Source organism: Rhinolophus ferrumequinum, chromosome X, assembly GCF_004115265.2.
Source record: "Rhinolophus ferrumequinum isolate MPI-CBG mRhiFer1 chromosome X, mRhiFer1_v1.p, whole genome shotgun sequence".
Taxonomy (NCBI): domain Eukaryota; kingdom Metazoa; phylum Chordata; class Mammalia; order Chiroptera; family Rhinolophidae; genus Rhinolophus; species Rhinolophus ferrumequinum.
In genome coordinates, this window is record NC_046284.1 from 21,980,072 (window position 1) to 22,004,972 (window position 24,901).

The window sequence follows — 24,901 nt, forward strand, 5'->3', positions numbered from 1 at the left end:
AATTCCAAACACACATGGTTATGTTAAAATTAAATGAGAGGACATATGTGAGCAAATTTATCACAGATCCTGGCATGTACATTGCAGGTACCTTATGAATTCAGTTTTCTTTTTCCATTAAGGTACCTGTGTTTGAAAACAAGAACTATTTCGAGCCCCACCCACTATGTGGCTTTTATCCTAGGAATTTGAAACGTTCTTCTTATAAAGTATTTGCCATTCTTACAATGCTCGAAAAACTGACTTGAATAAAAGTAACCTGCTTCTATAAGGACTATCTTATTCTTGAGGGCTTGATGGGAGCTCAATGATTCATTTACTCCTCCCTTCCAACTACAAGTATGCTCTCCTTTTTAAAAATATCCAGCCTTCTACTGAAAAGGCCATGAAAACACATTTCTTTTTGTATAGGTCCGAATACAGAAACATCAGCAACAAATACCGTGTTTCCCCAAAAATAAGACCCAGCTGGACCATTTGCTCTAATGCGTCTTTTGAAGCAAAAACTAATATAAGACCAGGTATTCTATTCTATTATACCCGATATTATATTATATCCAATATTATATTATATTATATTATATTTATTATATTATATTATATTATACCCAGTCTTATATTATAGTAAAATAAGACCGGGTCTTATATTAATTTTTGCTCCAAAAGACGCATTAGAGCTGATTGTCTGGCTAGGTCTTATTTTTGGGGAAACACAGTAGTAAAGACTGTCATATTGCTACAGTGACCGGCTCTATGTCCTACTAGGTGGGGTGGGGTGGGGCTAGTAGAAGTCACTGAACCTTTAAAGAGAGGAAATAGCCTGATTGCACACTTCACATATCAAACCACATCTAGAGAATTGTGTCTCTTTTTGAGTACCATAATTTAAGGAGGATGTTGACAACACAAAAATGTGTCCAAATAGTGGTGACCAGGATGGTGTTGGGGATATCTACAAATCTAGAAACCTTGCTATATAGGGATGTGTACTTACTCAATTTATTAGATATTATTTGTCTGTATAATTTATCTTTTTATTATAAAACAAAAATTAGAATATTTTCGGTTCAGTGCCAATTTTTCTGATTTTATATTGTTCCAATTTTTCCTGGATATAACTCTTGACTTATTTCTAGGAAAAAAACGGAGGGAAACCTCCCCTAGCTTTAAGGGTACATTATTATCTGACCCCGCCCCCCAAAAAAAGAAACAAAACAAACAAAAAGACGAACTGAACTTCCTTGCAGTAATTCTAGCCCTTGGCTTCATTTCATGAAACTTCAACTTGCCAACCTCAAGCCGAGCATCACTTTTCACGTAGTGTTGGTTCCTATAAGTCCCCAAGGAGCCTTCGCTTGAGCAGTTATGGTTTGGTCTGTTGTCCTGTGATACAGAAGTAAGGGGGTTGGACAAAACCCAAAGATGTGCTAAGTGGATTCTGAGCTGTGAAAGTTGGAGCAGGGAGCACATGTAAGCTTGAGGTTAGATACGAACCCCTAGCACTTTCCCCCTGCAATATGCATTGTTATTCTTTCTGCAGAAAAATTCATGATCTTTTGTAATTTTCTTTTTCTATTGATTCAACAGTGCTAGTAACAGAAACTTAAGAAAAAGGTTATGGCAGTACACTCTTTGGGATTTCACTGTCATATATCTTGTACATTAGAGAACAATTGCACTGTGCTAGAGATGAAATTTGCCTTTTAGAGAATTCACATTTTAGGGTAGCTTAGATGATTGAGATCTACAGTGTAGCATCACAGCAGCAGTCTTCCTTCTCTTACCTCATGCTGCACCAAGGCAAAGGTGAAAGAAGACTCTGCTTTGTTGATTTTTCGGCTGCAATTTCTTCTAATACATTTCCATTCATGGAGGAGAAGCCAATGGGAAAATAATGAGCTTCAAAATGAACTTAACTTTCCTACAAAGATATTTGAAATTATGTGTGTTGGCTATAGGGCCGAGGGCAGCTAGAGTAGAACTATTGCTGGGAGACACTAGTCTAAGTTGACTACTTCTACTTTGCAGTTGTGTGACCCTGGAAAGTGCCTAAATTCTGCTGAACCTCAATTTAAAGGGGGGATTTGCAATACCAAATACAGAAGGTTGTTGCAAAAAGTAGATATAATATACTTGGAAATGCTTTGTAAATGCTAAACCATATAGTTTGTGAGTACTTTGAAGACAAGGATGTTGTTATCATTTATCTCCATCTACCCAGCACTTACATACACCTAGTACCTTCCACTGAGCCTAAGGATATATAAGAAATGATTGCTAGCTGAAATTAAAATGAATGAGTAGTTTTAAATCTCCAAATTTCTGATGATTTTAAAGACTTCATAGACTGATCCTTTATATTGTGCTAGATGATCTCTTGGCCTCATTAAACCTTTCAAGAATTGAGTAGCATACGGGGTTAGCAAGAGATTGTTATGAGATACATAAACTTTCCAGGAATACTTAATGTCCTAAATAAAGCGAACAAATGAACATGTAACAATTGATGAAAATGAAGATTATCTTTTTCAAGTGGGCTTGGAATCCCAGTAGAATTTCACTGGCATCTGCTAAACATTGCCAGGCATGTCATAAACCCAAGGGAAGAATCTAGCAAGCATGTTCTACCTTGTGAGGGATCTGGGACAGATGGTAGTGGCACAACCTAGAGTTCATTTCTGCCACAGATGAGTGAGATACTGGACTGAGTGGTCCCAAGGAGCTGTTGGAATACCATCCCTCAAGTAGTCTGGAAGTGGTAATAATTTGAATTTTCAAGGCTCATGAATTGGCATCATTTGGAGTACATCTGTCATGGACCTTTGCACTTTGGAAGGAAATGAAAGATAGTACTAAGTTAATTTTAAATGTCTGAGGAAACTTGGTTATTTTTGTTTGTTTTTAAACTGTCTTATTTCTTGAAAAACCTATTGTTTTCTCTTCCCTCATATAAATGTGGACCTCTGGTTATTTGGAATAATTTGTATCTGGAGTGCTTCAGTTTGGAGAAAATGAGATGGTGACATTACTAATTTCTCTCTCAAACCAATGACACTAATTGGACCTAGGCCAAGGGGTAGGGGCAGCAGATGTAATCCTGAATTCGTAGTCTCTATAGAGTAGATAAGGCTTCCAAGGCATTTGGAAGCCGAACTTACCAAGGAAGTTACTAGTAATTATCATTCCAGATGTTCAGCTTGCAAATATCAGAGGTGTTATTTTCAATATCAAATGTATGGATAAATGCATGGATTGTTGTTGTTTTTTTTCCATCCAGATACCCATTTAGGGGATAAATTCCATTTTTCAGGTCTGGCAATCTGTCAGATAACTCCCTTTAAAGTTATCTAGAGGAAAATCTACCAAAAAATGATTAAATTTGTGATAGTTTTTATTCTTGGCTAGGAACTTGCCTTTCCTCCAGGGCTGAACAGGCTTAAATTGTTATGTGAGTTTATATAGTATATGGTTTGTTGTCAAGTATTTATCTCTGTCCAAAAATGAAATGTCTTATAATACGATTTATCTTTAACTGAATAAATCAATGAGAGAGAGAAAAAATAACTTCTCATTTAGCCTATTTTTAATCAGTATTTTCATGAGAGGCCGAAATGTTAACTGAATCCTGGCTTTTGTCATTTGAAATATAATTTGTGTGTTTAAGAATTTATGTGCATATCAGTGTTTGGACTTCATGCTCAGAAAGAAAAATTGATTTATAGGGGCAAGAAACTGCAGGAGTAGAGGCAAAGCCAGAAATGAATATAATTCAATTATTTAAGGCAAATGGGACCTTAATCACCACAGCAATAGAGAAATCTCAAATTCAATTACATCCTGGATTTTCATGCTTTAATTTTGGGCATTTCTCTATCTCTTATTTTACAGAGGCCTTTGAAATTGTCGTTCGCCATGCCAAGAACTACACCAATGCCATGTTCAAAAACAACTATCCGAGCCTGACTCCACAAGCTTTTGAGTTTGTGAGTGAATTTTTCACTGATGTGTCTCTCTACATCCTGGGTTCTGATATCAACGTGGATGACATGGTCAATGAACTATTTGATAGCCTGTTTCCAGTCATTTATACCCAGCTAATGAACCCGGGCCTGCCTGAGTCAGCCTTAGACATCAATGAGTGCCTCCGAGGTGCAAGGCGTGACCTGAAAGTATTTGGAAATTTTCCCAAGCTTATTATGACCCAGGTTTCCAAGTCACTGCAAGTTACTAGGATCTTCCTCCAGGCCCTGAATCTCGGAATCGAAGTGATCAACACAACTGATCACCTGAAGTTCAGTAAGGACTGTGGCCGAATGCTCACCAGGATGTGGTACTGCTCTTACTGCCAAGGACTGATGATGGTTAAGCCTTGTGGTGGCTACTGCAATGTGGTCATGCAAGGCTGTATGGCAGGTGTGGTGGAGATTGACAAGTACTGGAGAGAATACATTCTGTCTCTTGAAGAACTGGTGAATGGCATGTACAGAATCTACGACATGGAGAATGTACTGCTTGGTCTCTTTTTGACTATCCACGATTCCATCCAATATGTCCAGAAGAATGGAGGAAAGCTGACCACCACCGTGAGTACTTGTCTACAGTTTTCATAGGAACTCGGTCCTATTGGGGTGGGGCAGCCTGGCCAGTAGCAAGTGCTCATGGAGAGAAGTGAGAAAAAGATCAGAGGATGGGAAGGGATGATAGAAGGACTGAATGACCTCCCAGAGTTAGGCGCACATTAAGACCACAGGTTATGGAGTCATAATGCCTGGATTTGAATTTAAGCTCCACCCACTTGCTTGCTGTGGGAACTTGGGTGAATCATTTTATCTTTATGAGCCTCATATTTCTGATGTATAAAATGGAGATAAAAAGAATATCTTCTTCATAGGGAATAACATGTTAAAGAACTTAACGTGTGCCTGGCACATGGTAAGACTTCAGTAAATATTAACTACTGTTACCATTCTTGTTAGTTATCATAATCCTCATAACAACCCTGTGAAATAGGAGCTATTATTTCCGTTTTATAAATGAGGATACTGAAGTTCAGTGAGACTGTAACTTGCCCAAGGGCACCCAGCTATAGTCAGTGGAAGATCCACAGTTCAGAAATCGATCAGATCTCCTTTTAATCAGTTTATCACCAATTTTTCTGATTTTGATTTCACTCTAATACTCTTAATCATATATATCACATTCCTATTTTAAGTAGTGACTTCAAATGCAGGAGACCCAGCTAGAACCCGCTAATTAAACCTACATAAGAACATAAGCAAGGCAAAACATACATGTTTTCCGACAGTTGTTTTTTACAGCTTTGATTATATGAGTCAGCCTGATTGGATTTGTGATGGGGATGGAACAGTTCTGTAAGTAAGGCAGCATTTTGCTTGGTTTCAGTCCAACATTGTTATTATACCTGCAAATCTTGAGTGCATATATTCAGAACCATAGGAGGCACCCACTTTTCAATGTAGAGCAGAACATACAGCCAACACCTGCCAGCCAGAGCCCACTAGGTGGTGATGACTGATTCCTGAATGCTGCCAGCTTTGTAAAAGGAGGTGGCACAATCATCTAATCCACTATCATTGTTGGGCTCCTACTACATTTCAGGTGCTCTGCTGGTCAGTTTGCATAACATTATTTCACAGTAATCCATGAGATAGGCCCTAATATTTTCCCCATTTTACACAGGAGGAAGTGAAGCTCAGAGACGTTGAATACCTTCCCCGAGATCTCAAAGCTAGCTAAGTGGAGGTGGGAGAAACTGAGATTTATACCCAGGCGTGGTTGGCTTGGTTGACTCATGCTCTTAGCTTCTAAACAGTGCAACTGCTATGTACTCTGAACCATTGCTTACCCAGAATATGGATGGCAGATCGGGCCATTTAGCCTTGTCTTCGAATTATGGAAGTACAAAATGATAGGGGCAATTGGTTTCTTTGGTGAATTAAACTAGGAAGGAGGACAGAAATGATGCAACCCACAGCATGGCTACTTATGGAGCTGCTCTAATTGCCCCATTCACAATATTAGCCATTTAAAAGACATTTGCTGAGAAAATATTTTATAGCAAAATGAACAGAAATGTCCCTTCTAACGATAGTGTTCTTCGATGGCTAATTATTCCCTTGACTGCTTTATAATTCAAGGCCTTATGCAAAAGTAAATCTCACAGAACTAGAAAAAATGAAAAGTCAGTGCACTCATATGTTCATTAACCTTATATTGATTGAGGGCTCACTATATGTCAGACACAGAGCAAGGGTGACAAGGGTGTGGAAATGTCTTCAATAAGAGGAAAAATAAGGAGACAACATTGAAGACAGGGTATGGTAGGAGTGTTTAAAGGTTGCCTCTGATGGTCACTTGACAGCAGCACAATTGATTTTGAAAACCTGTATTCTTCTATAGTGCTTTTAAACACAACAAATAGGGTAGGGAGCTGATACGGGATTAAGTACAAGGTTTTGATTGGGCTCTAAACATAAAGGTTTTTTTAGTAAATTTTATTAAGCATCTGCTTTGTGCATGGCACTTTGCCAGGTACTGGGTATTCAAAATTACCCAAGACATAGTTCTTAAGTCTTGAAAGGGTCAGTCTAGTTGCAGCTGAATACATTTCACCATAGTGAACATTTCACTGTAATATGAATGTTGGAAGGGCCATGAGAGATTAGCTAGTCCAATCCTGTTGGTTTACAAATGAAGAAATAAAGCACAGGGAGGCTTTCCCGAAGTTGCATGATTAATGGAAAAACCAGAAGTAGAATCCAAGTTCTTCTGCTGCTATAATCTAGCTAGCGCTCTTTCCACCATACCCGTCTGTCTCCCATTAAACCCTCCCAGATTTTCACTCTAAAAGCTCCATTAGGATTTTGCAAAGACATCGTGAACTTAAATTGGAGATCTATTTCAGGGTGCCAAACCTGCTATATTTTAGGTGCACACTTGCTTGAGTGTGGGCGCACGCGTGTGCGGACACATAGAGGGAGTACATTTCATGTCATTATCATTCAGGAAGAAAGGCTTTGGCTGTCAAGAGGTGCTCAGTGATGCAGTCCCTTTCTGTTTTGGCCATTAAGGACCTGATTGCTCCCAGCTCCCAGCTGGTTATGAGAGCGTGAAGTCTGCCTTCCCCTGGGAATGCGTGAACTAGAACAGAAAGCATATGTAAACTCTGCCTTGTTACTGTTTTATGATCACCAGCTCTAAGTAATATATACCAAATGGTGAAGGTGAGAGAGTCATTGACCAGGTGTGACCAGAGGCCAGAAAGAGACTGGACCATTTGCGTGGGGGGAAGGGGAAGTGAGGGCTGAGTAGACTGCAAAACTCTATTCATGTTAACAAATCCACAGAATGCCCCAAAGCAAATGTCGATTCAAAACTAAAGCATTAATGAGATTTTGTTGTAACACCCTCGCTTTCTGTTGTGATAAATGTAAAACGCTGCCAGTCAGTCCTACTTGAGGTTGTGGTGAGAGATATTTTTGAAAATATGCTCTTCCTGAGCTCTGTTGAGATAGTATTTTTAGTTAGCTATAAGCTGTGCCATGAGGTCTGCCATACAGGGATTTTGCCCAGTTGTTTTGGTGGCTACCATGTACTCCAGAACATTTTGGCCTTCTAAGTGAATGGGGAGGCACTGTTAAATTTTTATAAGTATGACCTGTTAGTGCTTTAGTTTTCCCTGAGCTAGTTTTCAATTCTTCAGACTACCAAATGAAGGCATGTAAGTGAATGTTGGGGTGTTGTCACTGGCAGCACTCCTGGAGGTGGTAAGCATCCAGCCCCCAAACTTCGCTTACCATCACAATCACCTGGGGAACTTGTTAAATAGATTCCTGGAGTCCACTCCTGAGGATTTTGATACCAAAAGTCTGTGGAGAAACCGGGGAGTTTGTCATTTAAAAAGTTCCCCAGTTGATTCTGATATTCTTGTGGGAGCAAATCCAGTCACATTGTTTGGAAGATAAGGTAAAGCCCAGAGGTTAGAAGTGAATGACAGTTAATGGCAAAGCTCGGATTCCTCATCTATAAAATGGGGTTGCTCTATGGGATGAAATGAAATGATAGGTTCAAAATACCTGGCCAGAGTTTGAGGCACATGGCAGGTTCTCACTAAGCTCTGGTCCAGTACTCTATTCCATTTTTCTGAGTTCCAAGTTGACAATGAGTTTTTCTTAAACTTATTTTTAAGTGCCAAGATGTTTAATGTTATTTTAGTCCAAAGAAGTGAATAAAAATAGTGTATGAAAATGTATGTGTGTGTGTGCGTGTGCATATGTGTGTGTGCACACACGTGCGTGCGTGTGTGTGTGTGTGTGTGTGTGTGAGAGAGAGAGAGAGAGAGAGAGAGAGAGAGAGAGAGAGAGAGAGAGAGAGAGAGAGAGAGAGAGAATAGGGAGAAGAACAAGGGAAGGAGAGAGAAAATTTGTACAGGAAAGCCCAAGAAAATATTAATGGTGGGACTGAAAATAGATGCATCTTGATTCTTTCTCCATCTACATTTGTGAACTAGGTTAAATATCTTGGCCCCAAGTAAGTATCAAGTAGGTCTTTAATAGTATTTGGGTGAGAATATCACTGCTAAATTTACCAGTACAGTATTGAATTCTACACTTTGTACTTGAAGCAAATATAAATATGTTGTTTTCAAGACATATATTTTCAACATTGTTTTTACACTCCACCCAAATTGTTGAATGCTACAACCTTCTTTTTAAAATGAAATTTTTTTCTGAAATCATTTTGATTGTCATTACCTGTGTGTGGATTATACACCTAGCCATTGTACATTTCACATTATAATTCATTTCCTGATTAAATGAGTAATAATCAGCATGTTGAATGTTTATTGCTCTCCCAGAAAGTTTCCCAAAACTTTCTACGATGATTTCATTTATTTTCTTTACCCCCCAAAGTAGTTGCTCACATATCCTCACGTGGCTGTTACCACTTTTGTTTTTCCATTTCTACTCATGTACTTTCTTTATTGATTCATCTCAGAATTTCTCAGCGTTAGTGCTTCCTCTCCCACAATTTCATTACCTCAGCTTGTTATATGCTCCATTCAATGTAGCGCAAAATTGCAACCTTTTCTAACACCACTCTTTCCCCCTTTCTTTCCTCATTGTGATCTTTATTTTAGCACTATCTGAAATAAGATTAATTTCAGGAAACATGTATTGAGCATCTAATTGTGGAAACACTCTAATAGACATGGGGGTCACAGGCAGTGGCTGGAAAGATGACCATGACTCCATTGCTGCTCTCAGGGGTCACTTGGCTAGCAGGTAGCAGAGCTAAGATTCAAAGCCGGATGTGTCTGACTCCAAAGCTCATGCTTTTAACCATTACTCTATATTGCTCTCTCAAATAGTTCCTCTCTCCCTTCATCAGAATCTTCATTCCCCAAGCATGGACTAAGTAGGTTTTGATGATCGTGTTTAATATCCTGTATTACTCTCTACTGTTTTTCCAGCTGCACAATCAGTTTTTGAATTCATTCTCCCTCCTTGGAGACTTTTGCTATAGTATTTCCCAATGAAGTACTAAAAGGTATGAGATCTTTAGTCTTCATAACACTTAAAGGCACAGAATAATTTCTAGGGGAAGAAGGAATGTTTGTGTAGGTGATGGAAGACCCAGTGACACAGTGAAATGACGTTACCTAGAATTGGTATGAGCAATGCTACTGGTGAGGAATAGGCTATCTTCCAGTTGCAATGTTTGGAATCTGCCCGTTGAACCAATAGATAGATTTTAGTGCATTTGTCTTTGATTCTGGACCTTAACAGTACATCCAGGTCTCCATTATGGCATTTCCTTAGTAGTAATGTTGCCTACTGAGAACATAACATACTCTGGTATCCAAGTACATCCATTTCCTGTGCTAGAATTTCTGAAGATATCTTTGGTAAAGTCAGTATTTATTTATGTGTGCTAGGAAGCTCTGGGGAAGATTCTCTGTTGATCCTCAATAATAATTGACTCTATCAAATTCTTGTATTTTGCTGTCTGTGTGACTGTAACTCATCAGAATTTCTAAGATTAGCCTTACCTTCCTCTCCGCTTTTGAAGGCTGAGGTTATTTCTCAGGTGTCAGAATGTCAGTGTTTTCCTCCTCATGCTATCAATTTGGACTTTCATTTTTTAGTCTCAGATGGAGATACCTTGTCTGAATTCATACAAGCTGTTTTCAGTACCAAGTGATTTCAAAGTGATAAAAACAAGTAAATGACTCACTGCCTAATTAGTGTCTGAAGGTTAGCATCTAGAACTGTGGTAAGCAACTTTATTTGTATGAGGTCCATATCTGGAAAGGCAAAAATGTTTATAGGCTGCTATCCTTTTTTCATTCACAATAAAAATAGCTTCCCATTAGGGAGAATATGTAGTTTTTAAACATAGATTACCTATTTATTGAAGAGAAGAATACAAATGAAAAAAATTGACACCCCTTTTAGGCACTAAATGTTAAGTTCAGCACAAGTTTCAAGCACTGGTCACACGAGGGACGCTTTAATGCTTCATCCTAAAATTATATACATTATGAGCCATATTAGGAAATTAGGTGGGCTCTTCACAAATCTAGAATTACTTGCCTTTGCCCTTGCAAGAAATGGCAGTGTGATTACCAGTTGTTTTATGTTTTGAATTGTTAGAAAGAAGTGTTTTCTCCTTTCTGTGGTGTGTGGATTGATACGGCTGGAACATGTCTTCAAGAACTGTGAAAGGTCTCTGATTTTTACCCTAATTGCAAGCTAACAAGTTAGCTGAGCACAGTTCCATGGATGCTGGATAAAGACATGAGATGACTGGCTCAGAGATAAAGGATAGTTTATTTCTCACAGCAATAGCAGTAGCCAGAGTATCAGCATTGATGCCAGATCCACGAGCTCCAGTTCCCATGGGGTAAGGCAGAGAGGGCGAGATGACGCCTGCACACTCAGTGAGTTGCATTACTGGAGAGGAGCCTTGAGCTTAGGGAACTCAGATCTTTTATAATGAGTTGTAAACCTGCTTGCTGTTTTCTCTGGAGACGCTACCTCTGTTTTCTAAGGCTGTTCACTATACAAAGATACTTGAAGAAGATAGTCTGGGGGGGAAAGTGCCTCTGTTTATAAGACGTGCAGAAACATGAGACCCATGGAAAATTGTCTTGCAACACATGATCCCCCAACCTTGGATGGCTGCAAGAACCTCTCAAGTTCACAATGCTTTTAGAGAATCACGCAAGGAAGTTTGAAGTTAGTACAGACACTTAGCTCAGCCCAGACTACTTGGCCAAAAGGCAGGGCTACGTGCCACATGTTGGAGGGTAGCCGAAGGCACATCCAAAGACAGAACAATAGCAGTTCTCTCAGTTCTTCAGAGAATACTTGAAAAAGAAAGTATGAAAGGGGCCCCTGACTGTTGCCTCTGGTTAGGAGCAAACTCTGTTCCTTTGGGACTCCTTCTACTCCTCTGTTGCTCTCCCTTTTGGTCTCGAAGCTATCGTTTCCTTTCTTGCTTATTCAGGCTCTGGGGTCAAGGATTTGTATTGCTAAGTGGCTTGGCTGAGTGAGGTTTTCTCTTCCATTGCACTTTTAAGGTGCCATGTGATAATCACAGAACATTAAGCAGATGCTTATCCATGTCTGCTGGGAGTGATGTGGAGGACTGATTCATCCTCAGAGTATATTCAGAAAGGTTAGAAAACTCAGCAATACTCTTCCCAAGCCAGCAAAGTCCATGAAGGCCTCCCCATGACCTGAGAATCCATGTGCTCCCAGGATGACAGCAAGGAAGCTGAAAATGCCTTTTTTATGTTGGGTGTCCAGGGAATGAGAGCACATAGTGAAAGCAGCCTCCTACCTGGCGAGGGCAGAAAAGCCCCCAAATACTTGCTCTCTGCATTGTAAAACCTGAAACGCCACAGAATACATGGAGTCATGTACACAGTGTGACTCCTCTGTGATTCTTTTTTCCCCACTTGGACTAAGGTTACTCTTGGCAACTGTAGTATGACATCATTCACTCACAATAGCGCCACAGGTAACCTTGGCTCACTAACCTCTTACGCCTATGCATCTTGCTGTCTTACTCAGGTCTCTGGCAGAAAATGCTTTCTACTTGGACTGTGTTTTTAAAAGGCAAACCCCCTACCCCCACATGAAAGATTGAAAACATATTTTGAACAGCACAGAAGCATTTTTAAATGAAGTTATACTGTAGTACACTAATTTGCTCAAGAGAGGGGGTAGTTATAACATTTGCTGTAATAGAGTTTCACAAAACACCAAGATGATGTAATTTGGGGCAGATTTCTTTCAGTGTGTTCCAACCTTTGTAAGATGAAATACAAACTTCAAAACTTCATTATTATGTACCAGCAGCCAAAAATTTCTGAGTGCTAGTGCTGGGTACTATACTAGGTCTCACAGTTTACTATTCCTTTCCATGTTGGGGGGGAGTGCATTCATAGGGAAAGACAAATAACCTTTGTTTTGGTTAAAGTACAGACTTGTTAATGTCCTTTAAAAATGTTCCTTTGGGGTTTGAGGTTCAGAATGCATCAGACTTCACAAAAGCAATGCTGGAATGGCCACGAGGGATGTTATCGAGGTGATGAAAATGTTCTAAAAACTGGTTTGCGGTGATGGTTACACACCTTGGTAAATTTAGTAGAAATCAATAAATTGTATATTTGAAATGGACGAATTGTAGAAATCCAAAAATATACCTCTATAACATTGTAGAAAAAGATTTCATAAAATAAAAAACTGGAATTGATACTTATAAAAGCACTTCAAATACAACATACAAGCATATTATAAAACAGCTGGTAAAATAATACATGTATAAATATTAACCATATCATTCAAATGAATTACTATATAAAGTAAAACAAAAACCAATAAAAGCAATGCTGGACTCTAGAAGACAAAAAAAAAATGTCCTTTTGGAAAGTGCATAACCCACAAAGACTGCTTTCATGTTTCCTACTGGGGCTGGGGGCTGCAGAAGCGTTGCTGCTGCCTTATTACCTAGTTCAAATCTTTTCTGAAGAATATTCAGAAAGTGAATTAAATTTTTCTTTTTACATTCCACTCAGAATGCCTGAAACAGATAAAGTAGGAAACGGAGTCATTATATTTGGGTGCTGTCTATTATCATTTACTGACTGAGAGTCTATCTAAGGCTTTCTGCTTTTTGCAGATAATTAATTTTGTTCCTAAATGTAGGAAAGAGTGATTTTAATCAGTATGTTTGTACTTTCAGTCACAAATAGAGCCCATCAAAGATATGCAGTACAAATAAACCTCATCAAATATGCAGCCTGAACACTGCTTGAAGTTAATGTGCTACCCTTTTTTTCCAAAGAAAAAAATTGTAGATATGATTTTTAAAAGTCAATCTTGGTATTCTTATAGAGTTAATAGATGAACCCCTCTTTTTCTAACTCAAGCTTATGCTATAAATTATTTTTATCATTAAATTTCATGAAGTAGAGCTCAGCAAGTGTTTTATTTGACACGGAAATCAACTTGTCGACATACACATATTTCTGAGTTCTGGGTGTGGGTTTCTCTTTATGTATGCTTCTAGAAAATTACAAGTGGTCAGATTTAAGTTCAAGACTCAGGTTCATGGGATGAAACCTAAGAGTATTTGTGAAGGAATTCCTCTCAACTCTTTTGAAAGACATTTGTCCTTTTTCCCTAACCGCCCAGCCCCACTTCTGACCAACCCCTTCGAAGCCTGTCCCTTTTCCCTCTCCTTCAAAATTGTACCTTACTCAGTGTCTTATTCATTCAGGCCCCGTACTTGGTTTAAAATGATGATGTTTGATCATGGGTCAGTTATCACAGGAGGCCCATTTCCGCTTCTAGTTCTCTAATGTGTTCCCTCTTCTGGGAAACAGACACACTTCACTTAACAAATTATGTATTGCCAGAAAACCCTTCAAAAGAGTTATCAAAGATAGAGATCTCAGTCACTGTGACTCAGTTGTAGAGGGAAATGTTTAAGTATAAGTAGGACCTTTTGGTGCTTCTGAAATCACCTGCTGTGGAAGTTGCATAGTGGAAATAACATCAGTCCAGGGATCAGAATATTGATAATAGGGTCTTTGCCGTGTGCTACCCCAGGATAGAGGTTTTAGAAAAGTAACTTAATCTGTGCAATGAAGAAGATAATGATAAGGAGAGTGATTATTTATTAAGCACTTGCTATGGACCACACCCAGTTCTAAGCTTTTTACATGGCTTAGCTCATTTAATATTTAAGATAATCCTGATAAGGAGGGGATTACCATTAGTAGAATTTTCCAGGTTAAAGAACTGAGGCCAGAGGGACATGGAAGTGGGTGCCAGCTTACAAGGAGGCTTCAGCTGCTCTCTCCTGCAGGAGCTCCTGAGGGTCACCTATTGCTCAGGGTCAAGCCCAGTCTTAGAATATGTGGGTGGAGCCTGGCTCCCTCTGCAGGTAGGTGCAAGTTGATTTAGCTGATGGGGATAAGGCAGAATGGAAGCCAGGACCTTGCTAAGGTAAGGGTCTTTCATTCCTGCCTGTTCTTTCAGTTACTGTTCATCCTGTTTCCTACCTGTGGCCTTGAGAATTACATGTAAACTTCCAATGGGCTTAGCTTTTCTCTCTGGTTTTCCTCATATTTGTATAAATGCCAATTAAATTTTTTAAAATCTGCTTGGAACTCAGGCTTCCCTCAGGATCAGGACCTATTTCATTTACCTTTTCTAAAAAAGGCCACTCTTGACGAGCTCAGGTTTAAAAGATACTTTAAAAGATTTATGGCCCCTCCATTTCCCCCCTTTCAGATCACAAATCCAAAGAATGGTGAAATATCAAACTCTGTGACTTTCTTATTATGCATCAAACCCTGTAAAGAGCTCTTTCCAAACAGGGAAGGAGTGCTGTGGTTACTGAGTTTCTGATTTACTCAAACGTCCCATTCCCCTTAAAAATTTCTTAATGTAAAATTAATGGGTTTATTGACTGTAGCAAACTTCTAGCACATTTTTATGAAATATGATGAACATTTTAAATCACCTTTGAACAGTCTCTTCACAAGTTTTCTAGACATAAAGTACTCTAGACAAAAGAGCAGGAAACTAAATTAGTGTCCTTACTCTGATTAAAAATAAAGCAATAATTGCGATAAATTGGCGTAATCTAACTTGATAGATAGAAGCTGTAGAGTACATGTTATATTTCCTTTCAGTATGAAAAGGATGTTAACAAGCCCCATATCACAGAGAGTGAAAGAATACACACTGGTGGAAACATTTCCCTCACACATCTGTGTTTATCATGTTTTAAAGTCTGTTCCCTCCCCCACCATTTCTTCTGAATCTGTAATCCATTGATTTTAAAAAATTAATGCATGACTCAAACTGCTCTGCTATGAAAACCCCATTCAGAATTGTCTCAGCTCTCGTTATCATTGACCAAAAACTCTTCAAGATACCAGCTTTAATAAAGTACAACAAACATTCATTTTTAATAACACCATAGAGATTTTTAAGAGCAAAACTTTCAAGATGGAAAGGTGAGTCGATACCCTGCCCAGGAATGTGTCAGCTTGGTGTTTCAAGGAGCTAAATAAGGAAAGGTTGTGTGAGGTAGTAGGAAAAACGTGGGCTTCAGGAGTTAGGATGTGAATCTTTGCTCAGCCATTCCTTATCTTAGTGACCATGGGCATAGTGTACAATCTCCCTGAACCTAAGTTGCTTCATCTATAGAATGGGGATAAAAATGCCAACTTCTTAAACTACTATGAAAATTAGCAATAATGCTAGCACACAGACCTATAGAATCTGACATGTAACGTGATTTGTTTCATATGCTGTGAGACAGAGGGGCCTTTTCTTCCTAGGTCTTCCCTCACATGGGGGAGTTCATTTTGGAGGTTCTCTCATTAGCTTCACCATCATTGATAAATATTTACTGAACTCCTATGACAAAGATCCTGTGCCAGGAACTGGCAACATAAAAATCAGGAAGCTATTTCAAGAAAGTGAACCAGTTGGGTTGTAGCAGAATTTCTGGATTTTTTCCCCTAATGTTAGGATGATCTTTCAGGGGAGACTGCTTTTCCAGGTACTCCATATTTCTCCTAAGGACTTAAAGTTGCTGAGGGTATGTTTTTGGTGTGTCTTTGAACAAGTTTATTCAGCCTGTGTGGCCATAAGGCTTCTGCTTCTATTCACCCAACCCTTGCCACTAATAACCAGGAGGATCAATCATGTTTCCCCGAGATGTTCAGGTGGATTGATTCCTAGCCAGGCAGACCATGTTGAATACACAAGTTTTCTAGCTGCTCACAGTGGTCTTCACAGAAGACTCGTGAATAAAGGGCAATGTGATATATCTAGATTCATGATGGGGATTGTTAGCATTCATCTTCTTTTCCTCTGAAATCCTTGGGAGAAGAGGGAGGACTCAAGCTGTGTTTATGGCTTCTTTGTTTTAGAGTGTGTTGTGCCGTATAATGCTAAATTGCTTGTGCTGGGTACCACTGTTAAATGATGATTAAATTTAGGTTGGTATAAAAATGAATAGATATCTATTACATATCTTTGGTGTAATTTAATGATATCCCCTTGATTTAGATATTATCCTTTTATTAAATTCCTAAATTTTCTGGTCTGTTCTTATCCATCCTGCCTAAGTCAGAGTCTCTTCCCCCTTTTAAATGAATGGCAACTATCTTTCTGATTCTTACTATTTGGGTTATCCGTCTTTCTTCTGATGGAGGGAAAGGGAGAAAGCAATGGGGGAGGAAGTGAAGGGAGTTTTAGGGGAGTAAAAGGAAGATGGGAAGTGAATCAGGCCATTTTAAAATGATTTTTTTCTGGGTACATAGCCTCTGCCGTATTTACTTAATATAATCATTGTCGCACTCATGCTAGCACAATACAAATAAATCACAAATTCTAGATTTTAAAAAATATAGAAAAATTCAGTATGTCTCAACTATGACTTACTTGCCATTTTCTTAAATCAAGCATTAGTTTTAGTGTGTGAGACTATCATTCTCTCCTCTTCTCCTAGTATACAATGTCTTACATAGAGTAGGTATTTAATTCTTCTCTTATATCAAGCTAAAGGGGAATGCAGTTTGTTCTTGGGACACGGAGGAGCCATCAGTAGTATAGAGAGCATGAATCTCCACCCACAGAGTCAGAAGTGTAAGAAGGAGTGCATCTTGTAGTATTATTATTTTGGCTTTCTTTTTTAAAATAATAGACTATTTTTAGAACACTTTTAGGTTTATAACAAAATTGAGCAGAAAGTACAGAAAGTTCTCATATACCTCCTGTCTCCCACACACCCAGAGCCTCCCTCACTATCAACATTTAGAACCAGAACGGTACATTTGCTGCGAATCTACACTGGCACATCATTATCACCCAAAGTTCATAGTTTACATTAGGGTTCACTCTTGGTGTGGTGCATTCTGTGTGTTTCGACAAATGTGATATGTATCTTCCGTTACAGTAACATACAAAACAATTTCACAGCCCTAAACATCCTCTTTTCCGCCTATTCTTACCTTCCTCCCCCTTAACCTCTAGCAACCACTGATCTTTTTACGGTGTCCATGTTTTTTTTCCTTTTACAGAAGGTCATATAATTGGATGTAATGTAGCCTTTTCAGATTGGCTTCTTTCACTTAGTAATATGCATTTAAGGTTCCTCCATTCCTGTTCGTGGTTTCATAGCTCATTTCTTTTTAATGCTGAATGATACCCCATTGTCTGATCATCTTTTATTTTTAAATCAATTTAATTTCAAGTCCAAATCTTTGTTCCCATTGGATTAGTGGTAAATTCTACCTCATTACATTTTTTGTAAAAACAGCTTTATTGAGATATAATTCACATAGAATACATTCACCAATTTACCCATTTAAAGTATATGATTCAATGGTTTTTAATATATTCATGGAGTTATGCAACCATCACCCAAATCAATATTGGAACAGTTTCATCATTCCAAAAGAAACTCTGTACCAATTAGCTGTCACTCTCCATCCCTTCTCCCTCATCACCCCAGCAACCACTAATGTACTTTCTGTCTCTATGCATTTGCCTGTTTGGATGTTTCCATACAAATGAAATCATACAATATATGGCCTTTTATGTCTGGCTCCTTTCACTTAAAATAATGTTTTCAAGGTTTATCCATGTTGTGGTATGTGTCACTGCTTCATTCGGTTTTATGGCTGAATAATATTCCATTTTATGAATATACCACATTTTGTTTATCCATTATCAGTTGACAGACATTTGAGTTTCCACTTCTTGGTTAGTGTGGGTAGTGCTGCTATGAACATCCATACACAGCTTTGTGTGGATGTGTTTTCATTCCTCTTAGGAATATGCCTCAGTGTGGAATTGTGGACCATTAGTAACTCTATATTTAACATCTTGAGAAACTGCCAAACTATTTTCCAAAGCAACAGAGCCATTTTACTTTCCCACCAGCAATCAGCAGTGTATGAGAGTTCCAATTTCTCCACATCCTCACCAAACAATTGTCTTTTATTTTAGCCATCCTAGTGGGTGTGAAGTGCTATCTCATTGCAGTTTCAATTTGTGTTTCCTAGACTAATGATGTTGAGTAATTTTCATGTGATTATTGGCCAGATGTATGTCTTCTTTGATGAAAGGTCTTTTGAGATCCTTTCCCAATTTTTTAATTAGGTCATTTGTCATTTCATTATTGAATTATAGGACTTATTATAAGAATATATTCTGGATACTAGACCCTTATGTATGATTTGCAAATATATCCCATACTGTGGGATGTCTTTCCACTTTCCTAATAATGTTTTTTAAAACACAAATTTATGATTTTGATGAACTTCAATTTATCTATTTTTGTGTGTATGTCATATCTGAGAAATCATTGTGTAGTCCAAAGTCATGGAGATGTACACGTATGGTTTCTTCTAAGAACTTTATAGATTTAGCTCTTACATCTAGGCCTACGACCCATTTTAAGTTAATTTTCTGTATTTGGTAGAAAGTAGGGGTACAACTTCATTCTTTAGCATGTGGATATTCAGTTGTCCCAGCCCATTTGTTGAAAATACTATTTTTTCTCTATTGAATGATCTTGGCACATTTGTCAAAATTCAGTTAACCATAAATATATGGGTTGAATCTCCAGTGCAATGTTGAAGAGAAATGGCAAGAATGGACATCTCTGTCTTTTTCCTAATCTTAGAGGGAAAGCCTTCAGTCTTTCCCCATTAAGTATAGTGTTAGCTGTGTGTGTGTGTGTGTGTGTGTGTGTGTGTGTGTGTGTGTGTTTATAAATGCCTTTCATTAGGCTGAGGAAGTTCCCTTGTATTCCTAGGTTGTTGATTGTTTTTATTATCAAAGTATGTTGGATTTTATCCAATTCCTCTTCTGCACTTAATGTGTATGTGTCCTTTATTATTAAATAATAATGATAATTATTAGGTTGGTGCAAAAGTTATTGCGGTTTTTGTAATTATTTTTAACCTTTTAAACCACAATTACTTTTGCACCAACCTAATATAATAATAACATTATCAGATGTTAAACCACCCTTGCTTCCTGGGATAAATCTCACTTGGTCATGGTATGTGATACTTTTTATATGTTGCTGGGTTTAGTTTGCTGGTATTTTGTTGAGGATTTTTGTATTTATCTTCATAAGAGGTATTGGGCTATAGTTTTCTTATAGCCTTTGTCTGGTTTTGGTATTATGGTAATACTAGCCTCATAGAATGAGTTGAGATATGTTCCTTCCTTTTCTGTTTTTTGGAAGATTTTGATAAGGATTGGCATTAATTCTTCTTTAGAGGTTCAGTAGTATTTGCCGATAAGGCTATCTGGTCCTGGACTTTTCTTTATGGGAAGATTTAAATTGCTAATTCAGTCTATTTGTTATAAATTTATTCAGATTATCTATTTCTTCCTGAGTCAGTTTTGATAGTTTTGTCATTTTAGGAATTTGTCCATTTTATCTATGTAATACAATTTGTTGGCATACAGTATTTCTTTGTATTTCCTTAAAACCCTTTTTATTTATATAAGACTGATAGTAACATCCCCTCTTTCATTCCTGATTATAGTCGTCTTTTTATCTTGGTTAGTCTAACTAAAGGTTTATGAATCTTGTTGCCTTTTTTATAGAACAAACTTCTGATTTTATTGATTTTTCACTATTGTTTTTCTCTTCTTGATTTCATTAAATTCTGCTCTAATTTAGTATTTTCTTCTTCTTTTTGGTATAGCTTTAAGGTGCCCTTCTTTTCCAGTGTTATAAGGTGACAGTTTAGGTTATTGATTTGGGATCCTTCCTTTTTTCCAAAATAGTTTTTTACAAGTATAAATGATCTTCTGTGTACTGCTTTAGCTGTATCACATATGTATGGGTATAATATTTCTTCATTTTATTAATATCAAAGTATTTTGTCATATCCTTTATGATTTTTTGTTTGATCCTTTCATACTAAGGTGTTAGAGACAACATACCTACCAGTGTATTGTTTAATTCCCACATATATGGTTACTTAGGTGTGTGTGGTTTGATTCCCACATATATGTTGATTTCCTAATTTTTTTTTTCTGTCATTGGTTTCTTATTTCATTCCATAGTGATTGGAAAACATTCTTGGCATGATTTCAGTTCCTGTTCTTTTGTCGAGGCTATTGTCTTTGTCTGTCCTTGGGAATGTTCCATGTGCAGTTGAGGAGAATGTGTATTCTGCTATCATTGGGTGTAGTGTTTTATAGATGTGTGTTAGGTCTATTTGATTTATAGTGTTGTTCATGTCTTCTATTTCCTTGTTGATGTTCTGCCTAGTTTTTCTGTCCATTATTGAAAGTGAATTATTGAACCCTCTATTATTGCTGAATTGTTTATTTTCCTCTCCAATTTTGTCTGTTTTTGTTTTATGTATTTTAGGGCTCTCTTGTTAAATATATATGTTTATAAATGTTATACTTCTTGGTGGATTGACCCTTTTATTAATTTAAAATGTTCCTGTTTATCTCTAATAATATTATTGATCTATTTTTTTCTGATACTATATAGCTACTTCAGTTTTCTTATGGTTACTATTTGCATGATATATCTTTTTTCTGTCTTTTTATTTTCAGTCTATTTGTTTCTTTGAATCTAAAATGTGTCACAGGTAGATAGCATATAGTTGTGTATTTTTTTTATCCAATTTGACAACCTCTCTTTTGACTGGAATATCTAATCCATTTACCTTTAATGTAATTACCGATATTTCAGGATTTACTGTATTTTGCCTTGTATAATGTGCCCCCGTGTATAATGTGCACCCACGTTTTTGGCCCAAACTTTCACGGGTAAAAAAAAAAAAACCCTTTCATTTTAATGTTTTAATTCAAATTTTTATTTGTTTACCTTTAGGTACTTGTTTTTGGTATTATAAAGGAATTTTAACATTTATTAATATTTTTAAACATATTGTGGTACAAGAAATTTTATGTAACAAATAATTACAAAACACAAGAACAGATACAAGGTACAAGAAATTTTATGTACTGGTAACAAATTCACAATATTTACGCATCTTAGAAGGCCAAAAACTCAAAACCGATTATCTTATTCCAGGGTATTATTTTGCATACGGATATTGTTATTGATTTGTAGAGTTACACTTTTAATTCACATGTACAAATAAAAGAATTAAAAACATTTGTATAGATGCAGAATTAGTACTACGCATGTATAATGTGCTTCCTTATTTTTCCCTCACAAATTTGGGCAAAAAAAAAAAAGTGCATTATGCATGACAAAATATGGTACGTGTGCCATTTTACTCTTTGTTTTCTGTATGTCTCACACCTCTTTTTGCTTCCATTTATCTTTTTCTGCCTTCTGTTCCATTAAATGAATATTTTCTAGTGTAACATTTTAATTCCTTTAAAGATTTTTTTTCACTTTTTTGTTATTGTCTTAGTAGTTGTTCTAGGGCTTACAATACACAACTGAATTTATAAGAAGGTACTTCAGATTTCTCCTAAATTTCAGTGAGACATAGCTATGCTATTCCTTTTGCTTTCTCAAATGTTCTGTCCACTCTGGTGGCCAAATAACTGTCTATTTGTTTTTCTTGAGTTTGAAAATGATCTGTTACACTCAGAAAGGCCCTGCAGTAGTTATTTCTTACTATCAGTTTTGCCAAATGATTCTGAGTCTTGTTTTGCCATCCACTTCTTTTGTGGTCAGTCTTCATGGAATTCTAATTTTCCTCTAGCCCTATAATTCAATATACTCTGTACTTTCTTTTGGCCACATTGTATCTCAGTGTAATGTCCAGTTTAATACTGCTCAAGAGAAATATAATGCAAGCCACACATTTTAAATTTTCTAATAGCCACATTAAAAAGGTAAGAAGAAATAGGTGAAATTAATATTTTTATTTAGCCCAACATGTCCAAAAATTAGCATTTTGGCACGTAATCAACATTTTTAAAATTGTTAATGTGATATTGTACATTCTTTTTTTTTTTTTTTAATCTCAGCTTGTACTAGCTCAACGGTCACATGACACAGATCGGACAATGCTGTTCCAACCTTCCTTCTGGGAAGGAATTCAGGGGGCACTACTATTATCAGTGTATTTGAATTTCCTTGCAGTAGTGACAACATCAATACCTCCCATGGAAATTCACTTTCTACAAATATAACTAACTGCCCTTCTAGCTGCCTTGCTGAGAAGTGTCCACAAGCAAAGGAAATAACAAAGTGTGTGGTCTCACTGATCCAGAGCTGCCCATCCAGAACATATTTTCCGGTTGTGGGAGCTAGTTAATATTTCAGTTAATGATAACAGCTTTTTTGTGTCTGTAGAGAATGCAGTGTAGAAATTAAAATGCTCTTTCAGACACCAAGGCTCTGGGGCGAATCACCTCCTAAAGACTGAGCCAGAGACCCAAGCCAGGGAAAATCTGTGCAGGGACTGGACTAATGAATATGAGCTATTTCAGATGTCACTTGGGGTAACCCAGGCCCTCCAAAAACCTATTCCTCCTGAACAGTTTATATATATATATATATATATATGTGTGTGTGTGTGTGTGTGTGTATATATACATATTAACATATATATATATATACACATATATATATTAGACAAGATTAGGAGGTGGTGAGATGAGTGTAGCCATCTGTACATCTGCCTCAATCTCTCTATCATTTTGTCTGATTAGGTTTGTCATAAGGATTGAAAGTTTCTCGTCAATTGAAAATTGCCTATTCTCACCTTACCTTTGCTTTTTTTTTTTTTTTTAAACGGGTACTTTTGCTTTTCAAGAAAGAGTTACCACTTGCCCTCCTATCCAATTCTTAATTTTTTTCAGTCACTCAATTCCATGCCTAGCCTATTTGCTTAAGGTTTGAGGGCAGTCCAGATGAATTAATCTAGCCTTCTGACTTTTTGTAAAGTTACACATGCTCTCTGCTCTCTCACCCATTCCCTCAACTTTGGTTTCCACCTGTTACTCTCTAGTTTTCACAATAAGTGCCTTAAGATTGAAGTTCCCTTTTTGATAATTTCATGAGCCTACTATTCAAACTCTTTGCCCAGATGCTGTTTTCTTCTTGCCTGTATTCTGTGACCAGGTTCCTAGGCTCATGTTTTCTACATCCTTATCTGTGTCTCTCAAACTTGTGGACTGATTCTGTGGGCCGTCAGGCTGCCTGGGTCTAAATTACCTGCCTGTTTCTCCTTCCCTTCCACCACTCACTTCTCTTAACACAGCATCTAGATTTTCCTGCTTAAAGTATTAGCTAGAAACCCCACCCCACACCTAGCCAGCCAACTCTCCTGGTCCCTAGTATTGGATTTTGAAGTGACAGCAGAAGAGGAAAAGAGAAACACTCATAGAGTGCAACTTTCAAGGCAATGCACAACTTTCAAGATGCAACAAGTGAATACATCTATTTGGGGAGCTTTGCTCTGCAGAATGAGAGAAGCTACTGGATAAAAAAGGAAACAAATCTTATCATCCCAACAGCTAGAAAGGCTTAACATAGACAGGGCAGACATTTCCTCGTTTTATCTTTTCAAGCCAGAATGGGGAGATTTAGTTGGTAGAATGTGACAGACAAGGCAGCAAGGCAGAAAAGTGAGGGTTAAAAGCATATCAAAGTAAGCAAATGAGATATGGCTGCCTGTTGTAAAAATAAATACTAAATGGGTATTTTAGTAGTATCTGTAAGTTCTTGGATCAAAGGCAAAATCCATAAGTACTTCAAGATGTTTGCTTTGTAACGCTTCGCTAATTGGCCAAATGAAACATAAACTTATAGGGGAAAGTGAAACACTTAAGTGTAGAAATATAGACAAATAGTCCAGCTTAACATGTGCACACAAGTCCATAAAAAAAGACTATAAGAACCTGGAACTTTGTTCTTGGGATTGGCCTTATGACATTTTTGTAAGCTGGGGATCTGCTGTATCAGGAGTGCCACAGGCAATACTTCCCAAATTGCAAGCTTCCATTGATGGTCTTAAAAACATCCTAGGGTAATACGGACATTGGAGTAGGACCTTTGTTTCTGTTATCGAAACCTTCTCCCCATGTCTGATCCTGGAAAATATGCTCACTGTTTTTGGGTCTCTCTTTACCTTTGTCCTGTTGGTGGCATAAAGTTTTTTGTTTGTTTTGCGTTGTTCATTTATTTTGTTCTTTAAATTCCACATATAAGTGTTTTTTTTGAAATTATTTTTTCACTTTACATTTAGAATCTGTATCTGTAATGCTACATTTGGAATGAGCCTCAACGATCTAGTCTAGTCTCCTCACTTTGAAGATGAGAACACTGAGGCATATGATTTGAGGCAAAGGATTTGCCAAAGATGAACCAA

General features: G+C 37.4%; 1 protein-coding gene across 1 annotated transcript in view; it reads left to right on the forward strand.

The window, feature by feature from the left end:
- Positions 1–24,901, forward strand: part of GPC3 (glypican 3) — a 441,123-nt gene that overhangs the window by 235,186 nt on the left and 181,036 nt on the right. Inside the window, exon 3 of the mRNA XM_033119596.1 lies at positions 3,889–4,583. Coding sequence (XP_032975487.1) covers positions 3,889–4,583 — 695 coding nt within the window. The remainder of the gene's footprint in view (positions 1–3,888; positions 4,584–24,901) is intronic.